Source organism: Pipistrellus hanaki (assembly GCF_964339955.1).
Source record: "Pipistrellus hanaki genome assembly, chromosome: 3".
Taxonomy (NCBI): Eukaryota; Metazoa; Chordata; class Mammalia; order Chiroptera; family Vespertilionidae; genus Pipistrellus; species Pipistrellus hanaki.
In genome coordinates this window covers 6,656,783-6,683,788 of record NC_140505.1, presented here as the reverse complement: position 1 = coordinate 6,683,788, position 27,006 = coordinate 6,656,783, and the positions used below count along the sequence as shown (strand labels likewise).

At 52.8% G+C, this 27,006-nt stretch overlaps 1 protein-coding gene across 8 annotated transcripts in view; it reads left to right on the top strand.

Annotated features, from left to right (window-relative positions):
• The first annotated feature begins 4,969 nt into the window (after positions 1-4,969).
• ACSL1 (acyl-CoA synthetase long chain family member 1) overlaps positions 4,970-27,006 on the top strand; it is a 59,892-nt gene continuing 37,855 nt past the window's right edge. For 2 of the 8 annotated variants that reach the window (XM_084877762.1, XM_084877755.1), the window contains exons 1-2: positions 4,970-5,124; positions 25,685-25,906. In XM_084877762.1, coding sequence (XP_084733888.1) covers positions 25,712-25,906 — 195 coding nt within the window. In that variant the 5' untranslated portion in view covers positions 4,970-5,124; positions 25,685-25,711. Of the gene's footprint in view, positions 5,129-13,352; positions 13,502-20,163; positions 20,555-24,053; positions 24,092-25,277; positions 25,394-25,684; positions 25,907-27,006 lie in introns of those variants that run through there. The other 6 variants (XM_084877756.1, XM_084877761.1, XM_084877760.1 and 3 more) reach the window with 6 other exon arrangements.

Genomic DNA, 27,006 nt, shown 5'->3' with positions numbered 1-27,006 from the left:
AGGGCCTGCAGTCATATCTCCTTATCAGCCTGTCCTAAGGCATCTGGAAGTATGTGGGGAGTAAAAGAGAAACCGGAATGCAAGGTACATAGTCAGAAGTTATATGATTGAAAATTCTGCTGATCAGCACTTATTTACAGTGAAAAGCAATGGATTCAGTTCTCATCAATGTCTTATTAAAACCGTCCATTAAAAAAATTCCATCAACCCTATGGAAGGAAAGAATGCATTTTCCTTCTCTTCTCTCTATAGAAAATTGTAAAAATGTCTTCCTCCCAAAAATCCATACCCCAGGCTTATCGTGAGAAGAACATCAGTCAAACCCCATTAGGACATTTTACGAAATTAAATGTCCAGTAGGTACCCTTCTAAGCGGTCAAGCTTCCCCCAAAACAAGGATAATCTGACTAACTGTCACAGCCAAGAGGAGCCTAATGAGATATGACAACAGAATGTAATATAGTGCCAGTAAATGTAATATACAGTGTTTCCTCGAAAATAAGATCCTCCGAAAATAAGACCTACTTACAGGGTTCCTTCTGAGTGAAATATAAGGCATCCCCCCCGAAAATAAGGCCCCCCTAGGCTAAACATGAAAGATTTGGTCCACTGATTCTGAAAGAAATGGAGTCATAAGAAATTCACCAGGAAATTCAGGAATTGGATTGTTATGATGATGTTCCAGAAGATGATGACATGATTGTCACTGAATAAATGAGTAAATTCTTGATACTGTAGGATTCACAGTTTGTCTGGTTGTGTTGACAACTACCTTACTACTGTACCATATACAGATAATAAATTTCCTTTATTTTCATTTAACAATAAATGTGTACCATATTCTTCTTGATGGAAAAATAAGACATCCCCTGAAAATAAGACCTAGTGCATTTTTGGGAACAAAAATTAATATAAGACACTGTCTTATTTTCGGGGAAACAGGGTAGGAACAGTAAAGGATATTAGGTAAAAACTTATTTGGCTAACGAGATGCTTGGATAAAAGAAAGTAGGAAAAGGGTTTACTTCTTTCCAAGTCCCCACAACGGAATCCCCCCCACCTATGGAGTCTGGAACCTTCATTAATGAGAACATTGAGGCCTTGGGCTGTCGGTCCTTTCAACAGCCTTCTGTGTTAGGTTATTATTATAGGAATAAGACTATTATTATAACAATACTAAAACTATTATATTATCCCTGTCTTACAGAGGATGAAGTGGAGCTTACTGCAAAGTAGCTCAACTCCCACACCTGTGTTCTTAACCACTGTGCAGTACTGCTTCCCACCATACCCTCTGTCTGATGGTCACAGGACTGTGAATCTGCCGAAACTGGCTTGGCTCAGTGGATAGAGTGTCAGCCTGCGGACTGAAAGGTCCCGTGTTCGGTTCCGGTCAAGGGCATGTACCTGGGTTGTGGACACATTCCCAGTAGGAGGTGTGCAAGAGGTGGCTGATGGATGATTCTCTCTCATTGATGTTTCTAACTCTCTATCTCTCTCCTTTCCTCTCTGTAAAAAATCAATAAAATATTTATATATTTTTTTAAATGACAAACTGTGAAACTTCTGTACATATAAAAGGCTGATATGCAAAGTGTCCCCCCAGGAGTTCGACCGTGAGTTCAATCGCTCACTATGACATGCACTGACCACCAGGGGGTGGCACAAAACATGGTGGGCAACCAGCAGCAGCAGTGGCACGTGCGTGGCGAGGGAAGGAGGTGGCGGGGAGGCGGAGAACCTGATCAGCCCTGATCCCTGGCCATGGCCAGGGACCCTGCCCATTTTTGAATTTCGTGCACTGGACCTCTAGTTTTGAAATAATGAGGGAGAAACGTGTGTGTTTTTTTAAAGTGTTAGGCCGAAAGGAACCTGAGAAAATATTTAGTCTAGCCCTCTATTTCCAGAAGAGGAACCAAGCCTCTGGGGAGTGAGGCTGCCTCCCAATGCCAGGACGGCTCTGCCGGAGGGGACAGAACCCAGCCCAGCTGCAATGCCTGGTGGTGTGCCTTTCCCACTCCAGAGCTGCCAACCACCGCCCTGAGGCTGAGCCCAGGGAGGCACGCGTTTGGGAGAAACGTGTTTTGGAGGAGGGAGGGGGACAGGGGGAGAGCCAGTGATGGTTGTCACTGTTGGGAGTTGAATTGTGTCCCCCTCCTGTCCAGATTCATATGGTGAAGTCATAACCCCCAGTCCCTCAGAATGGGTTCTTATTTGGAGACAGAGTATTTACTGAGGTAATCCAGTTAAAACGAGGTCCTTAGGGTGAACCCTAATACAGTATGACTGGAGGAATCTGGACACGGACACACGCAGAGGGGAAGCCATGTGAGGAGACGTAGGGAGAAGATGACCATTTCCCAAGCCCCAAAGAGATGCCTGGGCCAGATGCTGCCCACACGGCCTTCCGAAGGCTCCACCGTTCACGCCTCCATTTTGAACTTGTGCAATGACAGTATTTTTCTGTGTTTAAGCCATCCAGTCTGTGGTCCTCTGTTAGGGCCGCCCCGCAAACTGATCCAGCACAGAACTGGGGAAGTGCCCGAGGAGGCAGCAGGCTGCAGGACTGGTTGGAGAGGAGGAAGAAGGAGAGGCTAACATGATGAAACCCTGGGCGGGGAGAAAGAGACCTGGGCAGAGAAACCAAGGATTAGCCAAGTGGAAACCAATCAAAATGGAAGGTGAGACCATTTCTTCTTTTATTTTTTAATTTTTTAAAAATAATTTTTATTGATTTTTTACAGAGAGGAAGAGAGAGGGATAGAGAGTTAGAAACATCGATGAGAGAGAATCATTGATCGGCTGCTTCTTGCACGGCCCCCCCCTCCCCCCGCACCTGGGGATGTGCCCACAACCAAGGTACATGCCCTTGACCGGAATCAAACCTAGGACCTTTCAGTCCGCAGGCTGATGCTCTATCCACTGAGCCAAACCGGTTTCAGCCATTCCTTCTTTTAATGGATGCGTCTCGATCTGGACCATCTCCATTCACAAGGGGATCTAGGAGAACACAGCTGTTACAGAGGCCATTGGCGTGTGGGCTGCCCTCACATTCACGGTACCATGGTGCCAGCACACTGAGGAGGACACATGTACTGCCTCCACGTCCAGATGTTCTCAGAGGAGAGGAGAGCCAGGGGAAGTCCTTGGTGTCTTGCAGGGTGGAGCCAACTTGAGTGTGCTTCCTGTCTCTGTGAGCACAGTCGTTCTCAGGTACCCGTGGGGGATTGCTGCCACTGAGGATACCAAAATCTGCGATGCTCAAGTGGCATGGTGTTTGCCTAAAACCTGCACACATCCTCTCATCTACTTTAAATCACCTCTAGATGACTGATAATACCAAATGCAATGGAAATGCTATGGAAATAGTTATTATGCTGTATTATTTGGGGAATAATGACAAGAAAAAAACGTCTGTACAGATGCACCCATTTTAGGCCTAACCACACAGTACGCATCAGCAACATAATTTTATTCTCCCAAAATATTTTTTTAAATATATTTTATTGTTTTGTTTTTGTTTTTTTAGAGAGAGGGATAGAGAGCTAGAAACATCGATGAGAGAGAAACATCGATCAGCTGCCTCTGCACACCCCCCACTGGGGATGTGCCAACAACCAAACACATGCCCCCGACCAGAACCAAACCCGGACCTTTCAATCCGCAGGCTGACACTCTATCCACTGAGCCACACCGGTTTTGGCCCCCCAGAATATTTTTAATCCATGGTTGACTGAACCTGCTGAACCGCTTACACCAAGGCAATATGTTTTCTTTTTTATTCATCATAAGAAAAAAAAATAAATAAAACTTTTATTATACTTATTTTACAGTTTACTATTGCTTTTATTTTGAAACACAAATATATTTTCGGGGTTATTTTCTATGTGCATACTCTGGAGGCAGGTTGCCTGAGTTCCAGGTGTAGCTTTTCCCTCACTAGCATTCAATCTTTCTGTGCCTCAGTTTTCTCATCTGTAAAAGGGGAATGATGACAGCACCTACTTTGTAAGATTATGAAGATTCAGTGAGATAATGTGAGTGAAGGGTTTCAATAAATGGAATCTGCCATTACCAGAGGCGTTTATTATAACAAGAATTCCTCTTAAGACTCAGATTCAAAGTGCACTAGATAACAGCCCTCTGCCCGATGCTGGCCACAAGCATCGCTGAGACTGGGACCCCCGTGATGAGAGGGTAAGGCTACTAGCAGGCCTCAGGCGCCAAGAGGAACAATAACATTTGGGGTCCCAGCCTGAAAACACATTGCATTGGCCTCTGAAAACCCCCAAGTAGGTATCGCATGGACATAGAACCCGTGCAAACCTCACAGCCAGGAAGAGGAGAGGAGGGTGGAGGGACCCCAGGAACTTGGAGGGTGAAGACTGCTCTTGAGCAACGTCGTCAGCTCTAACTATACCCCCGCTGATACGTCGCCCAGGGTTGCTTCATGTCCAGGGCGTTGCAGAAGCCCAGACCAGTCCTCCTGGCCAGCGGCTGTGTCAAAACCCTGCTGGGGGATGTGGTGAAATCGGGTTAAAAGGGGTCGTGCACGTGGGTGCCAAAGCAAATAAGGAAAGGAAAGCTTCGGGGCCCCCGCCAGGGTCCCTTGTGCAGAAGTCAGGAGGGCACGCCCCGGTGGGTGAAAGATGCGCAAGAGCTCTCCGCCCCCCCATTCCCCCCCCCCCTCCCGCAGACCCCAGAGCTGGCCGGGCTCCAGTGCCGAGGCACCACCATTCTCCTTTTCCCCTTTGCCCTTCCTCGGGTTCCTTACGTAACCGGGCAAGTTCAGGGGACTCGAGCGCACCCGCCCGCCCATTCCCCCGCACCCTCCCGCCGGCCGCACGCCGGCTGCCTGCGCGACACACGCGCGCCTGCGTGGGAAAGCGGGCACGCGGGGGGCGGGGCCTGGGCGGGGCGGGGGCTGGGCCCGGGTCTGGGGCGGGGCCGGGGCGGGCGGGCGCGGCTCGCGCAGCCCCAGCAGCCCGCCCCCGCGGCAGCAGAGGCCGGTGCGCAGCCAGCGCGCAGGGGTGACGGCGGCGCCTTTAAATAGCATCCGGAGCAGGCGCGGGGCAGCCAGTGGTCTGCGGTGACAGCCGGCGGCGCAGCGCGGGCCAGCGAGAGGTGAGTGCTCCCGCCGCCCTCCCGCCGCCGGCAGCTGCGTGCGCCCCGGCCGCGGCGCCCGCCGTGGGCTCCTCCGGGAGGTGCGGGCTCAGCCTCAGACCCGCCCCGCCGCCCGAGCCCGAGCCCGAGTGGCGGCGGCCGCCGCGGAGACGCGGGAGCCGGCCGCTCGGCTCGTCTCGTCGGGACGTTCGCTTTCACGGCCTCTGCCCGGCGGCTGCCCTGCCCGCGGCGGGCGGAGGAGGCCTGGGGCCGTGGGGGCCGCCGCCGCCTCCGGAGCCTGAGGCGGGGATGCCCGCCGGGCGAGGCGCTGGTGCCCCCGGGGTCCGGTGACGCGCGCCGCGGTCCGGCCCCGGGTCTGTGCGGCGGCGGCGGGCACCGGCCCGGCCTGGGCGAGCCCGGGCTTCAGGCGCAGGGAGCGGATCCCGAGGCGCAGGGAGCGGATCCCGGAGGCGCAGGGAGCGGATCCCGGGAGGCGCAGGGAGCGGATCCCGGAGGCGCGGGGAGCGGATCCGGGAGGCGCAGGGAGCGGATCCCGGAGGCGCAGGGAGCGGATCCCGGAGGCGCGGGGAGCGGATCCCGGAGGCGCGGGGAGCGGATCCCGGGAGGCAGGTGCCGGCGGTCCCTGGGCCGCGCCATCCCTCCCTCCTGCGGCCGGGGATGCGCTCGGGCCCGCGGGGAGCGCCGCAGCCGGAGCCCGCCGGGCTGCCCGCCTCTCCGGCCGCGGCTGCCGGCCCCGGGGAGCGCCTGGGAGGGTCACACGCAGCATCCAAGCCGGCTGCCATGTGCAGCACCGCGCGGCGTCTCCGAGGATGCGGGAAGCCCTCATTGATTTAAGGAGTCTGGCTTTTTTTTTTTTTTTTTTTTTTTTCCTTTTTTTCAAATTAACTACCAAGCAGAGATGATGTTTACTCCACGGCATCGCGGACGGAGGGTGCTGATGGAGGACTTGAGTGAACGGAGCTAGCACCACCTCCAGCCAGACAGGCGCTGGGGTGACCGGGTGTCATGCATAGCAAGCCCCTTCCCACCCACTCACGTTCAAGGTGACGGCGCTTAATGAAGGCTATTGTCCAAGTGCCCTTTGTCTCCTGAAGTTAAGACCGAAGGGCCTTTTGGGGCAGAGCTATCCCAAATGTCCCCGCTGAGTCAATACCCTTCCTTTTATTTAGGGACCTTTGCCCGGCATGAGAGAAGCTGGTTAAAGCTCACAGTGTCTGACACAGATCTCACCTCTGTTTTCCCCAGTGTAAACAAACACTTATTCCTAAACACACAGCCAGCCTTCTGGTTGGTTCTGCAGGTGGAGGCGGAGGTGGCCGGTTAGGGTGGCTGAAAACTTAAGGTTGGAGTTGACAGTCTGCTTTGGGTGTGCTTGAGAAGGTGGGGAGATGACAGGGAGGGGCTTTTTAAAGGAACCCCGCTTCCCTTCCTTCCCTTCAGTGTGGCTGTCTGGTCCTGACTCAACTGGGAGAGGCCCTTCCCAGCCTGAATCTCGGCTCCTCGTTTGTGAAAAGACGAATGTGCATTAGACCGACGTCCTTCAGGAGCTGAAATTCTGGATTAGAAAAAAAAAAATAATCCTTAAAAGCAGCACATCTCACCTCCATCCCTTAAAATAATATAGATATATTATAGGCCATATACTATAGACCTCTATTTTCTGCACTTACTGTAAACAGAAAAGACTGAAAGAAAGAAAGAAAGAAAGAGAGAAAGAAAATCACCCTTCCCCCAGAGTTAGAAGTATTTTGGTATATTTCCTTCCTGTCTCTATGAATGCCTGTTTTTATTATTATTATTACAGGCAGCCCGACTAGAGAGAAAGCCCTTGGCTTTTTAGATTTTGGCGTTTAATTGACGGACAGTCGTGACATACGCAGGGGGACAGGTGTCTGGTTATACCGCACAGGCAGAGTGTCCATGGCTGTGTCCGCTTTTGGATGAAGCCTGGAATGACTGAAAGGGAACCAGCTGGCCACAGTGCCACGGTGAAGGCCCAGGTCTTGCCACGTCTGTCTTTTGGGTGTTGCTGTCCCGTGGACAACATCTGTGTGTTTGAGGAGGGCTTTGGGGAAAGATCACATGGTTTTGTCATTACAGCCGGGAATTTCCCCATCATCTCTCTCCCTTCACGGTTTCACTTTTCTGGAAAGAGCAAGGCTATAGGGATAGGAGTCATTTCTAGATGCTGATACCCTATAACCTTAAGAGAAAGGGATATTTTTGTCCATTATTCTTTTGCATTTACTGTCTCTTCTGACCCAATCCTGTTGTGTTAGAACGCATTTACAGTATTTTAGGAATGGTCTCTCTCAGATGATGCCATGAACTAGAGAACTGTGCTACAAAACACAAAAGAACATGGTTGTTGTTTTTTAAGGCAACTCAAAGCGGTTGGTATGCTAAGGCCATTCAGGCCTTCGTCCCTGACAGGTGTGGTTGGTCAGGCGGTAGGTTGAAGGTGCCAGAGTTTTTACTAAGCACTGTAGTCCCACTGGCGGTCAGACAAACACATGGGGTCACTTTGACACTTGCGCCGGGAGACCAGGTCTCAGCGGACAGAGCTGCTGGTAGCTGAGTTTCCACATTCTAGTACTTGAGGGGCTTCTGAGGGCTTTTAAAGAAATACAAGCCCCGAAGCAGTAGCTGGACTTTGTGAACTATACGTAGAGGCAGTTTTATCAGCGTCTGTGGCCACGACTCTGAGATTGTCATTGTACCTGCACTTCCTTACCCGACATGCTGGATGCCAACTCGGAAAGTTTGGGCTGTGGAAGGCCAGGGTGACACACGCTTTGAAACAACTGCTCATACCATAGTGACCGGAGAAAACTAGCACAAAAGCTCAGTTGCAGCCATTTCTCTGCTTTTTTACCTCCTGATCTGTAGAGGTTCTCGAGTGTGGTGTGACCTTTGTGGAGTGTAGAGGGGAGAAATGCGATGGGGCGGTCCTGGTGGCGTGGCTGGCAGGAGGGGTGGATGCATGTTCTTGGGACAGAGATTTTGGGGGGGTGAGGACCCCACCCCCCTGTGCTGCCTGCCTCCCGGGAAGACACACGGCTGGAGGCACACGTCCTGTCTCCAGAACCTGAGATCTCAGAACCCGTGGCTCGGGCTAGGGATCCTGGCTAATGCTCTCCGTGAATTAGTTGCCAGTCTTCTCTCCACATTTTAAATAAAAACGTGAACACTCCCCATTATCTAAATCAAAACCATTTGCCTCAGAAAAGCTACATCTAACATATAATTTTATATTACATACATTTTAATAGGAATCTATGCTTATTATAGAAAATTGGGGAACTATAAAATTAAGGTCTTAAAGATTCAATACTATTAACGTTTCTGTGTATTTCCTTTTTGTTTCTCTAAATATATTTTTTTAATTTTAAACATATATTTTATGTTGAAGATAAAATTTTGACAAATTAATTTTAATGGCCTAAAGTGTATTGTGAATATTTTTTTGAATGTTTTAATCTATCTTTTAGAAATTAGGGCACTTTCTGCTTTAAAGCTGTTGAAATTGACTGTTTTGAACATTTTTTTTTATTATTATTAATGAATGGTTTTTATGTGCTTTTGGGTTCCTGTGTTCTAGTCAAAAGCTGTGAAAATAAAGCTTTTCTTTTCATGGTTTGGAAAGATAAGTAGTAAGAAGTGAGGGCCTCATAGGAATTGCCTTTGCACCATTTCCTCTCCCCGGAGGGATTTCTGACACATGTATTACCTGTGCACTTGCACAGTCTGGCTCTTGGCCCTCGGGTTTGTTGAGGGAGCCATGTCCCTATACATAAGGCTGATATGCCCTGAATACGCCCTTTGCTTTATTATCCAAAAAGGGAAAGTTGCCGCAGGAGCTGGTTTCTCCCTCAGCTGACCGACACGGTGGCCACAGGCCGAGCCTGGGCAGCCCGGGACAGGGCAGGTGGTGATAGCACAGACCGTACCAGGTGCTGTGCGCGGGGCTTCCGAGGCGCTCACGCAGGGACTCAGTCCTGTCGGTGGGTCCTCCTGTTGCCCATCGTTTACAAAAGGTAAAGGAACAGGTGCAGAGGCCAGATCGCCCCACCCGGCTTGGACCCCGGTGTCCGGCTTCAGGTTCTTCCTGTGAGCCGGCAGGCGGCAGGACTGAGGACGGCTGCCTCCTCCCTGCCACCGCCCCTTGGCTTTGCCGGCCTCGTTTGCACCCTGTCTTGGACCACGAGACGGGTGTGACCCACCCCCGAGGTGGACCAGCTTGGTTCTGGGAGGGATAAGATCTGCTGCACGCGGTTTACTTTCTGGGGAGCTCAGGAGGGAAGGGCTGGGCCTGCCTGGGAGTCGGTCCTGGGAGGCTGGAGGCCGGCGGAGACCGGTGATGGATGCGTCGTGTGCGGACGGAGAGCACGTGGCTGGGAGCAGGGCCCCGGCTTGGCAGGGACGGAGGAGCGTCGCTCACTGACATAGGAGATCGGCCCTGCCGTGCACATGGGATTGCTTTCTGCTGCCTCCCTTGGGGGGAGTTTTTGTTGTTGTTTTGTGGTCAAATATTCAAATATTTATTTATTTATTTATTTATTTATTTATTTATTTATATGGTACATATCTTACCATTGCCCCCACTCCACTCCTTAGGTTTGTTTGTTGTTGTTGTTGTTGTTGTTGTTTACCAGAAACAGACCTTCTCAACTAGTTGTAAGTCATGCTGAAACGTCTCATAGTGAGAGCCGGGACGGAGAATCTCCCGGTTTAAAGGTAGGGTGGTAGGGCCGCTTTTCCCCAGTGCCATTCTCAGCAGAACCCGGTGTGTGAATAAGTGAAGGTGGGGCTGGGAGCCCAGACCACACGGACTTGGGGCCACTCAGGACAGCCCGACTTCCTCCACTGAGCCGTCCCTGGCGAGGGGCCGGGGGCCTCAGCCCATCTGACACGGCCGTGTCCCCCGGGCAGGACACAGGGGCGGTTGTTCCTGAGCCTGGTGACTGTCTGAGGACTGGCTGGACCTGGCGTTATCTACCTATCTATCTATATAACATATATATTGATTTATATATATATATATATAAAATATATAATATATATTTATTTTATATATATATATATTGATTTTTTACAGAGAGGAAGATAGAGCAGTGTTTTTCAACCTTTTTTTGGGCAAAGGCACACTTGTTTCATGAAAAAAATCACGAGGCACACCACCATTAGAAAATGTTAAAAAATTTAACTCTGTGCCTATATTGACTATATATAAAGTAATTCTCTTGAATAGGAATCAAATAAACACAAAGAAAGTATTTTATAATTACTTTATTATGAAATATTAAGTAGACAAAATAGTGAAAAATTATAAAATTCTTGTCTTGTCTGCACCTACGGCACACCAGGCAACACTAGTGTGCCGCGGAACAGCGGTTGAAAAACGCTGAGATAGAGGGATAGAGTTAGAAACATCAATGAGAGAGAATCATCGATCAGCTGCCTCTTGCACACCCCCTAGTGGGGATGTGCCCACAACCAAGGTGCATGCCCTTGACCGGAATCGAACCTGGGACCTTTCAGTCCGCAGACTGACGCTTTCCCCGCTGAGCCACACCGGTTTGGCCTGGTGTTGTCTTTATTTGTGCCCGGACACCCAGCCCGTCAGCAGGCTCTGCTCATTCTCGCTCGCGCTCTGCACCAAACTGCTGCCTGCACGCCCCCTTCTCCCTCTCGTCCTCAGGGTCGCCATCCTCCACCAGAGTCTGTCACTTCTAACAAAGGCCCTCAGTTTCAGTGCTTTTCCACGCAGAGCTCCGGTCAGACACCGCTCTGCACAGAGCCGCCCAGGGCTCCTGTGAGGCCCCACGTCTTCAATGAGCGTGGCGGTCGGGGCTCTACGTTTAGTTCCCTTGCTTCCCAAACCACCATATCCTGGGCCTTTGGAGCACGGAGTCTCCAGCACAAGGCCCGCCAAGGCCTCTGCACCCCTGGGGGTCTATCCCTCCCCCTCCCCCCCAGCCTTCCTGTGTCCTGGAAGGGCCTCCCGGGCCCTGCGTGCCCACCACCACCTGTCAGCAGGGCCGTCCCGCATTGCGCCTCATTCGGCCTCCCAGATGGCCCAGGTGAGGAGCTGGCAGGACCTTACCTGCCATGCAGTCCCATCAGCCACCTCACCGAGGATGGCACCGAGACCCAGAGGGTGTGGTGAGCCGGCCAGGAACAGGCTAGATGGCGAACGCAGTGCCAGTCTGCTCTCTGCTGACAGAGTCAGAGATGAACGCCGCCGCCCAGGCCAGGGCCTCGCTAGCATTCAGGCAGTCTGATGATGCTCAGCCCTGAGGCCGGAGCTGGCGCTACGGGGTCCCCGGGGCACCCCTCAGCCGAGGCCAGCCCCAGGGCCGCGGCTCTCCTTCCCCCAGAGCATCCACAGGCCACGGGGGCAGGGGGCAGGCACAGGCAGTGTCCCGCACGCTCCCCTCCGGGCTGGGGCAGTGCCGAAGAGCTTTGTCCCCTCTCGGTGGAGAGCCTGTTTGCAGGCCTTGGCGGGCGCTGCTGCCTGCCCAGCTAGCGGTTCTGTGTATTATGGCCGTGGGGGGAGCAGCCAGAGACTAGCCAGGCCAGGGATCAGAGAGGTTGCAGGAGATGGGGGCCATCCCTACAGTGGGGGGATGAGGGGTGCCCCCAGTGGGTAGGGGTAGACCATCCATTAGAGTACAGGGTGGATATACTAGGATTTCTATAGATCCTTATTTTTTTAGCTTTCTTTTTAAATTTATAGTTTATAGAAATATATGTGTATAGTTTATATGTAACTGCACTTATATATTAGGGATGCATTTTACTTATTATTTTGGGTGCACTGTCAAAAGTTTAGGGAATCAGAAAATTACCTCCTTCTCTACTATTTTTCCAAGAAGACTCAGTTTGTCCGTTTAGGGCCGTGGTCGGCAAACTCATTAGTCAACAGGGCCAAATATCAACAGTACAACGATTGAATTTTCTTTTGAGAGCCAAAAGTTTTAAACTTAAACTTCTTCTAACACCACTTCTTCAAAATAGACTCGCCCAGGCCGTGGTATTTTATGGAAGAGCCACACTCAAGGGGCCAAAGAGCCTCCTGGGGCTCGCGAGCCGCAGTTTGCCGACACGGCTCTAGGGGACACAAACTGCTCTGTGAAACTAGGCTGTGCTCTTTGTTCGTGTGGTCTCTGACCTTAGGTGAGTCAGGTGACATCCAGAGTGTGCTTTGCTTTTGGATCCAAAAACTTGACAATACGGAAGCCTCATTTGGACACGATTGTTTTTTCTGTGTTGACACAGACTGGGAACTCTGTAATATACATATTTGCAGTGTGAATACATGGACTTTTTCTTAGATGACAATGAAATGCCAGGCTGGTTGGCCATGCTTAGTCAATATTTAAGTTGGCTTTCTTTGCGTAGACCTTCAGGCAGCTGGTGGGAGGCAGAGTGTGCACTGGTCCGATCTGCTCCCCACAGGTGAGCGCTCAGCTCGGGCCGTGGGAGCCTGGAGCTGGAGCTGCCTCAGAGGTAATGATCGGATGTTTGGGATTTGCCTTAAAACCCTTTTTTAAAAATGGATCAAGTGAAACAATATTAGCAAAATGTTGATTTTTTTAAATATATATTTTTTTATTTCAGAGAGAAAGGGAGAGGGAGAGATAGAAACATCAATGTTGAGAGAGAATCACCAATCCGCATGCCTTCTACTGGGGATCGAGGCCTCAACTCAGGCATGTGCCCTTGACCAGAATCGAACTCGGGACCCTTCTCTGCAGGTTGATGCTCTATCCACTGAGTCAAACCAGCCAGAGCAAAATGTTGGTTGTTATTAAAGCTGAGGCCATGGCTGCATGGTGGCTTATTATACTGCTCTGGCTCCTTTTTTGAATAGATTTGGAAATTTCCGTAATGAAAGTTTTAACCAAACATAAAGGAAAAGAGACTCCAACTAGTGTCACCCAAGTAGGTAACAGCCAGACCGGATAATCTCTTTTTCCTCCTTTAAACAAACACTGGCCTATTATTCTATAACTCTCTCCGCTGAGTAGACCTGTTTTGTGTTAACGCCCCCCCTGGGGCCGGCCCCGTCACCTTATAGTTACCTGAACGCTTAGTGTAACCCTAGCTCCTGTCCCGTGGTTGTCACCAGCGCCTCCCTTATCCCTGCTCATACAATGAGCTAAACCCTGGCTAACCTCTCCTCCGCCCCGCGGCCCTCCTCCAGCGCCTCCGAGGGCCGGGGCAGGGCTGCTGGGCTTAGAGGTCACCGGTCCAGGCCCCGTGGATCCCGAGGCGCTGCGCAGCCTGAGGAGACTTTGTGGGTCCCGTTCGCCTCTGCTCCTTAGGGTCCCGGCGGTCCCCTGCTGCAGCTCGCCGTCCTCCCCGGCGACAGGTCTGTCTGTGTGTCCTGCCTCCCACCCACCCTGCTCCCCCGAGTCCCTTTCTCTGGGTTTCCAAGCCCGCTGAAACCGCGCTCTATTTTAAGAGGTGCAAGTAACCCTACCCAACCTGTGTCCCCTCAGCCTCCTTACCCAGGTCACTGACATCTGATCGTGGCCACTTCTTCCAGCCCCGAGGACTGGGTCTCTTCTCCGCCTCCCGCACAGGCCCGGCCCTGCCCGGGACCCTGTGAACGGCCAGCCTTCTGCTGCCGGCTGCGCCTCAGCCTGTGGGCAGGGCGCTGTGCTGGGAGAGAGGCGGGCTGTCCTTGGCCTCTGGCTCAGGACACAATTGTTCCTGACCTCCTCCTCCCTCCCCCGCCCCAGGCCTCCTCTTTGCTCCCCGCACCCCCACCTGCCCCTGCCGGTTCCCACCTGTCCCGGGCCTGCTTCCACGGGCTCTGCGGCCAGCCCTCCCTGCCTCTGCTTCCTGCGGCTCCTTCAGTCCTCACGGTCTGTCCGCACAGGTGTCTGTCCTCACTGAAGGCAGAGGGCCCTGCCGGCGCTGTGTCCTCACACTGATGGCCCCCTGCCTGCGAGGGACTCGCTAGGCGAGGTTTCGTTCCCTGGGGGTTTTCGGAGTGTTGTGTGATTCTCTGCAGTGGGACCCTCACGTGGGAGGTGCCCACATCGCAGGGCAGTGGCGGCACCAGGGCCCAGCGCAGGGCAGAGGGTGAGAGCTGGATGTGCGCTTGCCGGGAGGGGCCCATTTCTCCTGCTTCCTCTGCTGGGACAGGTTGCCGCCCGAAGGCCTTTCGAGCAGGTGGCAAAGATGTAAATACCAGAAGAAACGGACTGACCTAGTTAGAGCTTCTTTATCTTATTTATGAAAATATAGCAAAGTTTGCCGAAACCAGTTTGGCTCAGTGGATAGAGCGTCGGCCTGCGGACTGAAAGATCCCAGGTTCGATTCCGGTCAGGGGCATGTACCTTGGTTGCAGGCACATCCCCAGTAGGGGGTGTGCAAGAGGCAGCTGATCAATGATTGTCTCTCATCGATGTTTCTAACTCTCTATCCCTCTCTCTTCCTCTCTGTAATATATAGATATAGATATAGATATAGATATAGATATAGATATAGATATAGATAGTATGTATATATGTATATATGTATGTGTGTGTGTGTGTATATATATATATATATATATATATATATATATAGCAAAGTTCAAAGAATAATGAAATCACAAAGCAGCTACCATGTGCCCACCACATCGAATTGATGCTTTTTAACATGGATGGTTTTCCCTCTGTGCCCTGCGGTCGCCCGTGGGTGCTGGGTGTAGGAGGGATCCCGGGCCAGGGCTCCCGGCCATCCCCCGCCTTCTCCAGCATCGTCCCCGGGGTGCCCCATGGCACTGGGGAGGGAGGAGGCTCCGCTCCCCTCAGCGCCCACTCCTGTCTCTCCCCGAGGCCCGAGCAGGCAGCAGCAGCGAAGCTGATCCAAGATTCTGTAGCTCGTCGTGGTTACTGCCAGTTCCTAGAACACAAGTCGAATGCTTTGCATTTGAATCTAATGTTCTCTCCATCTTTCTGTGCTGTCTCTCTGTTCACCACGGGAAGGGAGCAGCTTTGGACAAAGTGTCCGATGGACCCAGGCTCGGTGCCTCCTGTGTGTGCAGCTTCTCAAACCAGCGGGCCCACGCCCCTCCGTGGAGAAGGGTCCTGCCTCCCGGCCCAGCTCTGGCCCCCGGGGAAGGACACCTGTCCCCTCCCCTGTGAGGTGCTTCTCCCTTCTCTCGTGGAGAAGACTCTTGCGCTGGGGTTGACTTTGGTTTCCCGCTGCCCGGGAAGGCTGTCTCTTCCTCTGCGTGGCCGGCCTTTTCTCTGCGTCTCCAGCGATTACCATAACAGGCTCTGCCTGTGCTGCCCGCGTGTCACACGCAGACCTGCAGGTGCGCGTAGGGCTCTTCCTGTGCCGCCTGCCAACGGAAACACCACGCCCCTCGGGACCAGGTGGCGGGCAGGCAGCTGCGCCTACAGCAGCCTCTGCAGAGGGTGGGGCCCGCCTAACCGGCAGTCTCTCATCCCCATCCGATGGAGCAGAGCCAGCTGCCCTCTCCCGCTCTTACCAGCCACATCCCTGCCTGTCCCGACATATACGTACAGAAGTCTCTTAACAGTATTAAACCCCTGGTGAAGGACCCATGGAAACATCTTGTTTCTCTCTGGAATTTCCTTGAGTGGGACCCTCTCTAAAAATCAATAACAAACATATCCTCAGATGAGGATTAAAAAGACACACACCCAGGATTCAGTAACTAAATAGATATAAATGGGGAAAACAGACGAAATTGGAGGGCTCAATTTTTGAGCCTGGGAGAATGGCGTGGAGCAGTGATGAGGAAGCGAGGGCAGACAGGAAGGAAGGAATTCCATCCTCTCCCCCGGTTCTCTGGGCACACTGGTCAAGGTACCTCCTCACCCCAGCAGTGAACTTCAGCTCCATGGCAGCGAACTTCAGCTCCGTGGCAGTGAACTTGAGCTCCGTGGCAGTGAACTTGAGCTCCGTGGCAGTGAACTTGAGCTCCGTGGCAGCGAACTTGAGCTCCGTGGCAGTGAACTTGAGCTCCGTGGCAGTGAACTTCAGCTCCGTGGCAGTGAACTTCGGCTCCGTGGCAGCGAACTTGAGCTCCGTGGCAGCGAACTTGAGCTCAGTGGCAGCGAACTTCAGCTCCGTGGCAGCGAACTTCAGCTCCGTGGCAGTGAACTTGAGCTCCATGGCAGTGAACTTCAGCTCCGTGGCAGTGAACTTGCAGTGAACTTGAGCTCCATGGCATGAAATAACCTGCTGTCCCACTCAGAGGCCGCTCCGTGCTGTCGTCGTCAGGCGTGTCCTGACTATAATTACATCTCCCCAAGTGGATGTCCAGGACAGGCCCTCATGTTTGTGTTGAAGAGAGAAGGCAGGAGAACCATAGGGTTGGGTTTGTCCCCCGGAGAATGTGGGCAGGTCTTGTCCTCCGCATTCCTTGCATCTCCAAGTGCCACCCACCACCCTCGGCATCCCTGGAGCCCTGCCTCTGCCCGGCTCCCGGGCTGTGCGTCTGTTTGGAGGAGTCTCTCCTCTGACATGAAAGCCTCGCTCCCAGAAGCGGGGGGCAGCCCCGGGGTCGGGCTCTGGGCTTGCACCCTTCTGGCATCTGCTGTTCCACTTCAGAAAGGCACTTGTCCACGCTGTTCCCTTCCCCGTGGGCAGGCGTGGTTTGTTTTAAACCATCCCGCAGACAGAGGTCTGAATGTACGTCTGAATGTCTGCTAAGGAGCAGAGAGGCCCCTTGTCCTTGGATGGCTGGGGCTATTTGAGAAATAATGGGGAGAAGGCAAGGCGCTATGTTTTTAAAAAATATATCTATATTACTAAAAGTATCGTGCCTGTCCCCCTCCCCGCTGAATGACACCGTCTTTATGTGGACTTCTGTCGGTGGAAAGAAGGAAAACCTTTTTTCCGTCCCCGTCACCGAGGGGTGCGGAGGAGAAGGCCGAGGTTGAGGGATGCTTCGGATTCCCCGTCCTCTTTGGAAACTCCGCTCTATAGATGTGTCCTCCCGGGCTCACAGTGGGGAGTCGGCCCGAATCACAGAGGGCCATCCAGGACTCAGTGAAGGTTTCTGAAGCCCAGTCCGGGCAGTGCTATATAGTAATGTGATGAGTGCCCAGGGCACGCGAAGGCAGATGGGAAAGGCGCTGGCCCTGTGGGCAGAGAGGCATCTCCCTAGAAGCAGACACGCCCGAGTGTAAGGTGGGACGAGTACATGCCCAGTGAGGAAGGACTGGGCGCTCTGGCCGGGGCCTGTAAGAGGCGATTACAGAGAGTGGCCTCTGGCCTACTTGGGGAGGGTGTGGGCCTGCCAAGCAGGCCAGGGCACGGAGCTGCCGTGAAGGACACACGGAAGGTGGAGGTGGTAGTGGGGAGTGCGGGGCGCAGGGAGGCCAGGGAAGAGCAGTGGACGTTGAGGGAGCGCGGGAGCTGGGAGGGAGTGGAGGTGGTGTGCACCCAGGAACCTGCCTCCGTGGCCGAGGTGAGGCCGGGCCTTGGCTAGCTCACCCAGAGAACCAGGGGAGAGGATTCAACTTCTCCTCAGGCACAGAGGATGGAGCTCCCTCCTGCTGGTCTTCCCTCCCCGCCTCCCCACTGCTCCCCGCATTCCGAGTGCCACCCACCACCCTCAGCATCCCCGGAGCCCTGCCAGGCTCAAAAATTTAGCCCTCTGATTTAGTCTGTTTTCCATCTATATTCATTTAGTTACCAAATCTTGGTGTATGTGTGTCTGTGTGTGTGTGTGTGTGTAATCCTCATGATGATATATATTTTTTAATATATTTTATTGATTTTTTTTTTTTTTTTTTACGGAGAGGAAAAGAGAGGGATAGAGTTAGAAACATCTATGAGAGAGAATCATTGAACAGCTGCCTCCTGCACACCCCCTACTGGTGATGTGCTGCAACCAAGGTACATGCCCTTGACCGGAATCGAACATGGGACCTTTCAGTCCGCAGGCCGACGCTCTATCCACTGACCCAAACCGGTTTCGGCATAATGATTTTTTTTTTTAAATTGATTTTTAGAGAGAGAGAAAGTGCAGAAGAGAGAGAGAGGGAAAAACCGATGTGAAGGAGAAACATCAATCGATTGCCTCCTATATGCTCCCTGCCAGGAGGAATCACATCAGGGCACATACCTGCCACCTGGGTACTAGTGTATGCTCTTCCCAGGAATTGAACCTCAGCCTCTTGATGCCGGGACGATGCTCCAACCATCAGCCACCTGGACAGGGCCTGGTGTGTTTGTTATTTTTTAATTGATTTAAAAAATGTTATTGTGGTAAAATATGCGTAACATAAAATTTGTCAAGTTAACCATTTTAAGTGTACAATTCAGTGGCATTAAGTCCATTCATTCCCAGTGTTAGATAGCAATTACCACTTTCTGGTTCCAGAATTTGTCATCATCCCGAGGAGAAGCTCTCTCCCCGCCCCCACCCCTGGTAGTCCTATCTCTGTGGGCGTGCCTACCCCAGCTCCCTCGCGTACGTGGAATAGCATAATGTTTGTCTTCTTGTGTCTGGCTCCTTTCACTGAGCATTACGTGTCCAAGGTTAAGCCATGTTGTGGCAGGCATCCGGATTGCCTGTTTTTTTAAAGGCTGATTTCTATGCCACGGTCTACATTCCACGTGTGCGTGTCCCTTTGTCTCTGGATGGGCCCAGCGCTCACCATGCGTCTTACCACTGCGAGCCGTGGCTTTGGGCCGTCCGGCGTGTCACCTCCCATCTCTGTCTGGATGGAGCCACCGTGTGCCTGGGTTGTGCACTTGGCATTGAGCTTCTGGGCGCCAGTTCCTGATCCTTGAATTGAAGGTAGTGACACCTCCGCCAGGGAGGTCTCCAGTCCTAGTTCTTGTAAAGGCCAACTACCCGAATTTTACTGTTTCTAAGGCAAAGCAGTTGAATACCAGCTGGCTACTCATCTCTGGGGGGGTCTGACTTTACGAAGGCAACTGTTGGGTGTGACTGTCAAAATCTCTTAGAAATCAGTTTAAAAGGCAGTGAAGTATGTGGCTTATGTGCTATGAACATGCACCCATAGGACACGTTTTATAACTGTCCTAACATTATTCAACTGTGTTCCTGGGACTTGGGAGGCTTTTTCAGTGGCAGCCACATGTGTGACTTCAAAAGTGCTTAGACAGCGTAAGTGGAAGAGAGAAATGTGGAGAGAGGCCACAGAAAACTGTCCACCCTCTGCTGAGGTGGCCTTAGAGAGGCCGCAGACCCTGTCTGAAGAAGCCTGTTCAAAGATTTGAATACAAGACTGTAGTAATGAAATTCGGATAGGAAAAAGGAAATACTTCTAAAATAATCTGCATTGCCAAAAGACTTAAATGTATCTGCGGCTTCATGCGTGCAGGAACTATTTCACGTAGACATTCGACCATTTCGTCTAATCCCTAGTAGTTTATCTGCTCAAATTGGACTCCCTATATTTGGAATCTATTTTTGTTATTTATTTGTGGCCCGTGGCCAGCGTGAATGGGCGAGGTACGGCCCTGATCTTGCTGGTTAAATTTGGTCTAGCCTTATCCGTGCCCTTCAAAGCGTTGTGTCTCAGTCTGTCTGATGGCTTTTGGGGAGAGAGGCAGGGAGTGGGTTAGTGTAGACGTGTTCACCTTGACTCGAGTCGTCCCTGCTCTGTTTCTCCGTGTAAACACATTCTTGGAAGTAGACGTGGGGGCCCATAGGATGGCTGCACCGGAAATGCAGTGGGTTGGAAGAGAGCTCGGGGCAGTGGGAGGGAGTCACCAGTCCCCTGCGAATGCCTGCCCCCTGGGCACGGGATCCCAGGTCAGCCACATGGCCTTCCTCTCCCAGGCCCAGGTGAGGCGGTGGTCCCAGGGCAGCACCCGTGTGCGTGCTCGGGAATGCCTGTCTGGGACGGGGTGGGGCGGCGGCCTCTGCTGCCCTTTCTCACTGGTGGCCTCTGGCCTCCGGGCGTCTGCGCCTCCCTCTCTCCAGGGAGAGCCTTCTGGAGCAAGGGGGGATGGCTTAAGCAAATCCTGCTCTAGGTCACTTGCCAGCCAGGGCGAAGGAGCACGGCTCCGGCCGCTCGGAGTGGCGCGCTGAGAGCACAGCACGCGGGCTGGCTGCCTTGCTCCCTTTCCCCCCCGAGGCCGAGCTGGGCCCGGCCAGTGCGGGACAAAGGGGGCGCTTTCAGCCCCTGTAAAGGGCCCATTGTGCCAGGGGAAGGGGGCGGAGCAGGGAATGGCAGCCTCTTGCCAGCTTGGCTTGCTGTTTTCAGCAAAGATGTCAGGATTTCTCCATCGGCTGCCACCGGGGCAAGGGTGCTCCTTATGTGGGTTTGTTCGAGGGCGTCATTCCAAGTGACGTTCTCTTTCAAGCCGCTGGTACTCGGCTGGACGAAAGCTTGAGGGGCTCCAGGAGGAGACAGACACCCCAGTCACCCGCTCTCTTGGTTTGCGCATGGCATGAAGAACGTACAGTGCTCCTGTGAGTATAAGTTTGCAGAATGGCAGGAGCCGTGTGTGTGTGTGTGTGTGTGTGTGTGTGTGTGTCCATCCGTGTGTGTCCCTGGTCCTCGGAGAATGATGCCCTTCTGGGTCACCTCTGGCTTGGGCCACTTCTTCTTGGTGCCCACAGCATGGTAAAAGGGGAACCTTTGTGCACAGTGGCCCTGGAACCCACAAGCTCAGAGGTCAGGGTGAGGGATAAAGGGTATGGTGATGTAAGGAGAGGAGAGTTAGATGGGTTTCAGAGGCCAGTTCTGAGTGCTGGGAGGACCTCAGAAGCCATCTGCTCCTGCCGGTCCCTAGGCTGGCGTGGGCTGCAGGGGACTCCTGAGCCCCACATGCAGGGAATTGTGTGGTGGTTCTTCGTGGTGAGGGTCAGCGGCCCTCCGGAGGTTAAGAATTGTCCATGTGGAGGAAAACGCCTGAGTTTAGAGCCGGATTGGCGTCCCGATCTTGGAAGACACCTGGGGGAAGCCTCTTCAATCTCCAGCCTTGATTTCCCCACCCTCATTTGTACTGTGGCGTTCAGCTGAGACACCGGATGTGAAAGCTTGCTAAACGCCAGATCGATGCTCATTATGTCATTAGCTGTCTTTCTCCAAGTCCGGGCAGCTGGGAAGCAGGCTTCCTGCTCTCCGACAGCCACGCAGCCCGCTCCTGCTCCCTGCCCGGCGTGCCGGCTTCTCTCGGGTCTGTGTAAGCGCGGCCTGTGCGCTGTGCTTCGCGCTGGGCCTCCGCCAGGTCTCCCTGCCCCTGGCCACGTTCCTGTCAGTCTGTGGTTTTAGACTCCAGCTTCATCGGAAATGCAAACTAGCAAATCCTCTGTTTGTGGGTGCAGAGTGGAAGGAGTGCAGGAGTAGCTGAGGGGAAGGAGAAGCTGGCTGCCAACAGCCTCCTGTGTTCCAGCCAGTAAACGCTGGCTACTGTCTGCGTAAGCCTTTAAGCTGACTGAATTGTCTTCTGAGCGCCAACAGCATGATTATCTGCCTGGGCCGTAAACTTCCCAAGACGATGGTGTGCACATCTGCTGTCCAGAGAACTTTTAAAAGATTCCAACAGAACAGCGTTTGGAGTAAGAACTGGTTCTGAGTTTTAACCACCGGTTAGCAAGTTTGTGAGTCTTGATACTTCTTTAAGACCAACTATTGATTGAGACGGTCCTAAAGCATGTTCACCTACAGCAGTGGTGGGCAAACTCCTCAGTCAACAGAGCGGCAAACTGTGGCTCACGAGGCTCATGCGGCTTTCGAGCCACGGTTTGCCAACCACTGACGTACAGCATTTGAAGGCAATTCTTGTGGCTCATTTTCTTTGAATGTACCGTGTTTCCCCGAAAATAAGACATCCTCCGAAAATAAGACCTACTTACAGGTTTCCTTCTGAGTGAAATATAAGGCATCCCCGAAAATAAGGCCCCCCTAGGCTAAACATGAGAGATTTGGTCCACTGATTCTGAAAGAAATGGAGTCTCAAGAAATTCACCAGGAAATTCAGGAATTGGATTGTTGTGATGATGTTCCAGAAGATGATGACATGATTGTCACTGAATAAATGAGTAAATTCTTGATACTGTAGGATTCACAGTTTGTCTGGTTTGTGTTGACAACTACCGTACTACCGTACCGTATACAGGTAATAAATTTCCTTTATTTTCACTTAACAATAGATGTGTACCGTATTCTTCTGCATGGAAAAATAAGACATCCCCTGAAAATAAGACCTAGTGCATCTTTGGGAGCAAAAATTAATATAAGACACTGTCTTATTTTCGGGGAAACAGGGTAGGTCTGCCTCCATTTCTAACGATCCCAAGTACCTTTCCTTACTGCAGTAAAATAGCAGGGGAAAGGTTTAAAACGCTCTCGGTTCTTTCCTCGGATCTAAATGAGGTCTTGGCGTGGCGCTCCCCTGCGCGGGCTGACGCTCCCTTCCCAGAGCACGGACCAGTCGGGTCGGTGCGGCCGGTTCGCAGCTGGTTACTGATTGCCAGCCAGGAGGCGGGGAGCACTGCGGCTTGTCTCCATCACCGGAGATCAGCGTGCGGCTGGCCGTAAGCCCTCAGCACGACGGGTCAGGACCCGACGAAATGCTTTTGCACAAGTGCTACTGTACTTCCCTGAAGTTTTAAAAAAGCTTTCTTTCCTAGACGTTTCTAAAAATAGACTGCGTTCGTTCTTAGTGTGACGCTGTCTGCAGCTCGGCTATTGCTAATGCTCACACTAGGAAAAAACCACCCGTTTAGGACTGTATGTGTGTGTGTGTGAGGGAATTATCGAGTATTTTCACATGGGGATGTGACTGTAGAACGGGTGGGGAATGTCCTGCCTGAGGGCCGTGCGGGGCCCAGTAAGTCATTAGGTCTGGCTCTGCCAAGGCATCGGGGTGAGTGAATTGGGTGTTGGACTACAACAGGCTAATTCTGAAGTTGACCATTTTGTGTGGCCCTGGAACGATGTTATGAATATCCGAATGGGCTTTGGCAGAAACAGGTTCCCCAGCCCCGCTGTAGGACAACCCCTGTACGTCCACACGATCTAGGCTTTATTGCAGTTACCTGGGTAAGGGGTGGGCGACTCCCATTCAACTCACAGTGCTGAGGCGGGTAACGAAGACAAGTAGCAGGTGGGTCGATCAGAGGGGAAGGCAGGTGCACACGCCAACTGCAGAAGGTTGCTCTGCTCATGTGGAATTGGGGTGCTGCGTGGAGTTTGACAGCTCAGTGCCGAGAGGACCGACTCAGTTTGCCTGCTTAGCCTCAAAGTCTCCCGTGAGCATCTCCCTCAGAGAGGCCCAGCCTGATCACTGGATGTGAATGGTGGTAACACCCGTCACATCTTGTAGATATTAATTTTGTACTGTATCTCCCCCGCCCCCCCCCCCCCAAGCTGGTTGGCCCACTGAGCACCCGGCCCAGTCTTTAGCGCTGTTCTCCAGCTCCCCGCACCCGCCCGGTGCCCACTCGATGCTCAGATATGTTCAGGGACTGGAGTCGTTTAATTCCTATGAATTCATCTAGAATAAAATGTGCTGTGAGTGTATATTGACAGTCTGTTTCTTTCCTGGTCTGCCTTGTGTTGGTTCAACATACCACCCAACATCTGATCATTTCGGTGGCTTTTCAAAATATGCCCATTGTCTCTCCCTATTGGGGAGCCAAGCAGAAAGAAAACAATGTCTGTTTTCAGAGCTGGCACTGGCAGTGACACTGACTGATGCCCGTCCCTGCCCATGGGTGGAGCAGTGGGGTGACTCTGCACCCAGCTTCTCATTGGCCATCCTTCACCCCTCTTCTCCTGGGAAGTCAAGTATGGATTTTGCCTGCTAGTTACCTTTAGCCCAGTGGGCAGCAGCGCAGGGCTCAGCATGTGACTAATGCCCTGAGGGACCTTGGCAGGGGGGTAGGCACCAGGCTGAGCTCCTCCGCCCCTGCCCCACCCCCACCCCGCCGCCTTTTCTGGGTCTGCAGTGGTGTGTCACCTGCACTCAGCTGTTGGTGGCACAGATGGTGAGTGGTTTTGTAAGTACTGGTGTTTTCTCTCCAGAATTCTGACCTGAAGAAATGTGCTTATCTGTTCCTTCTTTGTTGTCATGTCAGAGCTTGAAATTTCCAGTGTGTGTGTGTGTGTGTGTGTGTGTGTGTACGTACATATGTACTTACACCTACACAGAGCTGTTGTAGCATAAGATTGCATGATCTGAACAAATTCATTCTATTGGCCCATGTAGTATCAGTGGCCAATGAAAACACTTGATATGCTGCTACGCTGTAAAGAAAAAAATACAGAAGCCCAGATTGAAATTAAAGGAGGATTTCTGTATTTGAAAAAGGAGGATTATTTTCAGTCTGTATAAAAGAACATATAACAAGTAGCTCACAGATACCTGAATTTCAAGCTAAATGAACCCTTAGTAGATTGCCAGGAAATTTTCGAGAAAACTCTTTCAGATCACTTACTGTTCTTTCCTTTCCTTTACTACCAAACTTACTATAGAGCGGTTATTCATCAATAACTTCCTAATGAGAATTATTCTTCTATCTTATCTGTACTTCACATTTTTATACTAGTGTATATGTAAGTTGTAACATGCAATTTGAGGCTGTAATATACTTTAAGTTCATCTAATTTTGGCTTCTAAATTTTGTTTACAAACTTTCATTACCTCTGAACCTTACCGTTCTGCACGCAGGACTAACCGCAGAGCACTGGCAGAGGACACACCGTAATAACGATGCCTCCCATTTATGGAGCACTTTCGGTGCCTCGTACCATTCTGAGTTCTATGTGAATTACTTAGTCCTCACAAAAGCCCTCCGAGATAGGTTAACCTTTCCCACCTCCATGTAGACACGAGGAAACGGAGGCACAGAGAGGCGAAGTCATTTGCCCCAAATCACACAGCTCGTGAGCCGGGAAGGCAGGGTTTGGTTCTAGAACCTGGGATCTTAAGTCCTATCCGATACGTTTTCTCAAACACTGCGCTGTCACCTCTCTCCGAGTGTGCGGAGGTTGGTGTACGGTGTCTGCGTGCTCACCTGTTAGGATGCGTTGGCTGTGCTCCGCTGAGGAACACAAAGGAAGTTCTTTAATCAGGACAGCCAGCGGTGGCTCCCCAGGCGCCTGCTTCTGCTGCCGCTTCCAGGTGCAGGGCGGGGGGCGGGAGACACACAGTGACACTGGCTCAGGCTGTTGGCCAGTTGGGAGCTGGTTGTGGGGCAAGTGAAAGCCGGCGGCCCTGGGTGGTTTGGGCTTGTGTGTGCCTCTTCGCTCCTCTCCCCGGGGCCGTGCTGGCGGCCGTGACTCTGTGGAGGGGAGCAGAGGTATCCTCTCAGGGGAGGGGAGGGTGACTTATGCCTCTCAGCTGAGCAGTTCACACCGCTGGGCACCGCTCACCTTCCCCTCGCGTTTCCACCGACCGAGGGAAGGTTCTGTGCGTACACATCTCTCAGTGTGGTTCGTGGAAGCCGGCCGCAGGCCGACAGGCAGAACGCTTCCTCGGGGGGCGTACAGAACGGGAAGCACAGCGGGAGGAGGCCGGCGGGTGGCGCGGGCTCTGGGATCGCGGGGGTCCCGCCCGGAATGAACATGTGTGTGTCTGTCTCTCCCCACAGAAGCCAGCGTAGGGCAGCGCCGGGACGATGCAGGCCCACGAGCTGTTCCGCTACTTCCGGATGCCGGAGCTGGCCGACGTGCGGCAGTACGTGCGCACGCTGCCCACCAACACGCTCATGGGCTTCGGCGCCTTCGCCGCGCTCACCACCTTCTGGTACGCCACGCGGCCCCGCGCCCTGAAGCCGCCCTGCGACCTCTCCATGCAGTCGGTGGAGGTGGCGGTAAGTGGGGGGCTGGCCTGCCCGGGTCCCCCTGCCCTTCCCCAGCGAGTCAGACGTGATGGCGTGCAGGGCGCTTGGTAAGGGGAGGTGGACCCAACAGACAACTTTGCCGATGACTGTAAGTGGAGGTGCAGGCCAGAGTGTGGGGCAGAGGGACAGATGAGGGGTGTTGGCTGGGGGGTCTGCCCATCGTCACAGTCCCCGGAGCCTCTCCCCTGCACTGGCACTGCGGCCGCCCCAAGATTCTGCGACAGGAGCCACAGGAGGGACAGGCAGAGCCCCAGCTCTCGCAGGCCTTGTGTTCCCGCAGAGAAGGGGGTTGTCCCACGCATGTGCAGTATCTGAAAGTTAGAACACATCCCGCAGCCATTGAAAGGGACTCTGGGATCTTAAATAGAACTTGCCAGAATGACGCGGCCACAGCTTTGATAGGACCTCCGGGGCGTCTGCGGTTGCGCTGCTGAGTGCCATGGCTGTGTGTCCCTCGGGCAAAGGGAAGGTCAGGCTGTCATTGCTGGAAAACACACCGGAGCGTGCGCTCCATACGGCGGCCGAACGGTGGGATGGCCGAGGACATGGGAACGGCCTGGCTCCCTCCCAGCCTCTGCTCCTTCCTCCGGCCTCGAACCTTCCCCCGGCCAGTGGAAACGGGAGGGGAAGGTGAGCGGAGCTCAGCGGCGTGACTCCTGCCCCGCTCTCCATGCTGTTCTTTCTCCCTCTCCTGCCCGACCCCGGTGCCTGTCAGATGCGCGGGGCCTTCGACTTATATGAGAAACGGTTGTAAACGCAGGATTGCCTCACGCCCTGCCTCAGATGTAGGTGAAAAGCCTCCTCCGGCAGGCAGGTCTGTGGGGGAGGGAGCGTGCCCTTCTAAATATAGCTGCTTCTTACTTACAAGACTTCAGTTCTTTCAGATAATCTCTTGGGTTTGTTAATGTGACACTCATAAAATAGAAAAGATATGCCAGTTTTATTCATGTCAAAACATAAGAATAGGAGTGAGCTGCTGAGGAGAGATGGCTCTAAGATCCTTTATTTCTGTATAGAAGGTCAGCTTAATAGTTCACCTCAGCTAATGATGTTCCAATGGTGAGTAGAAG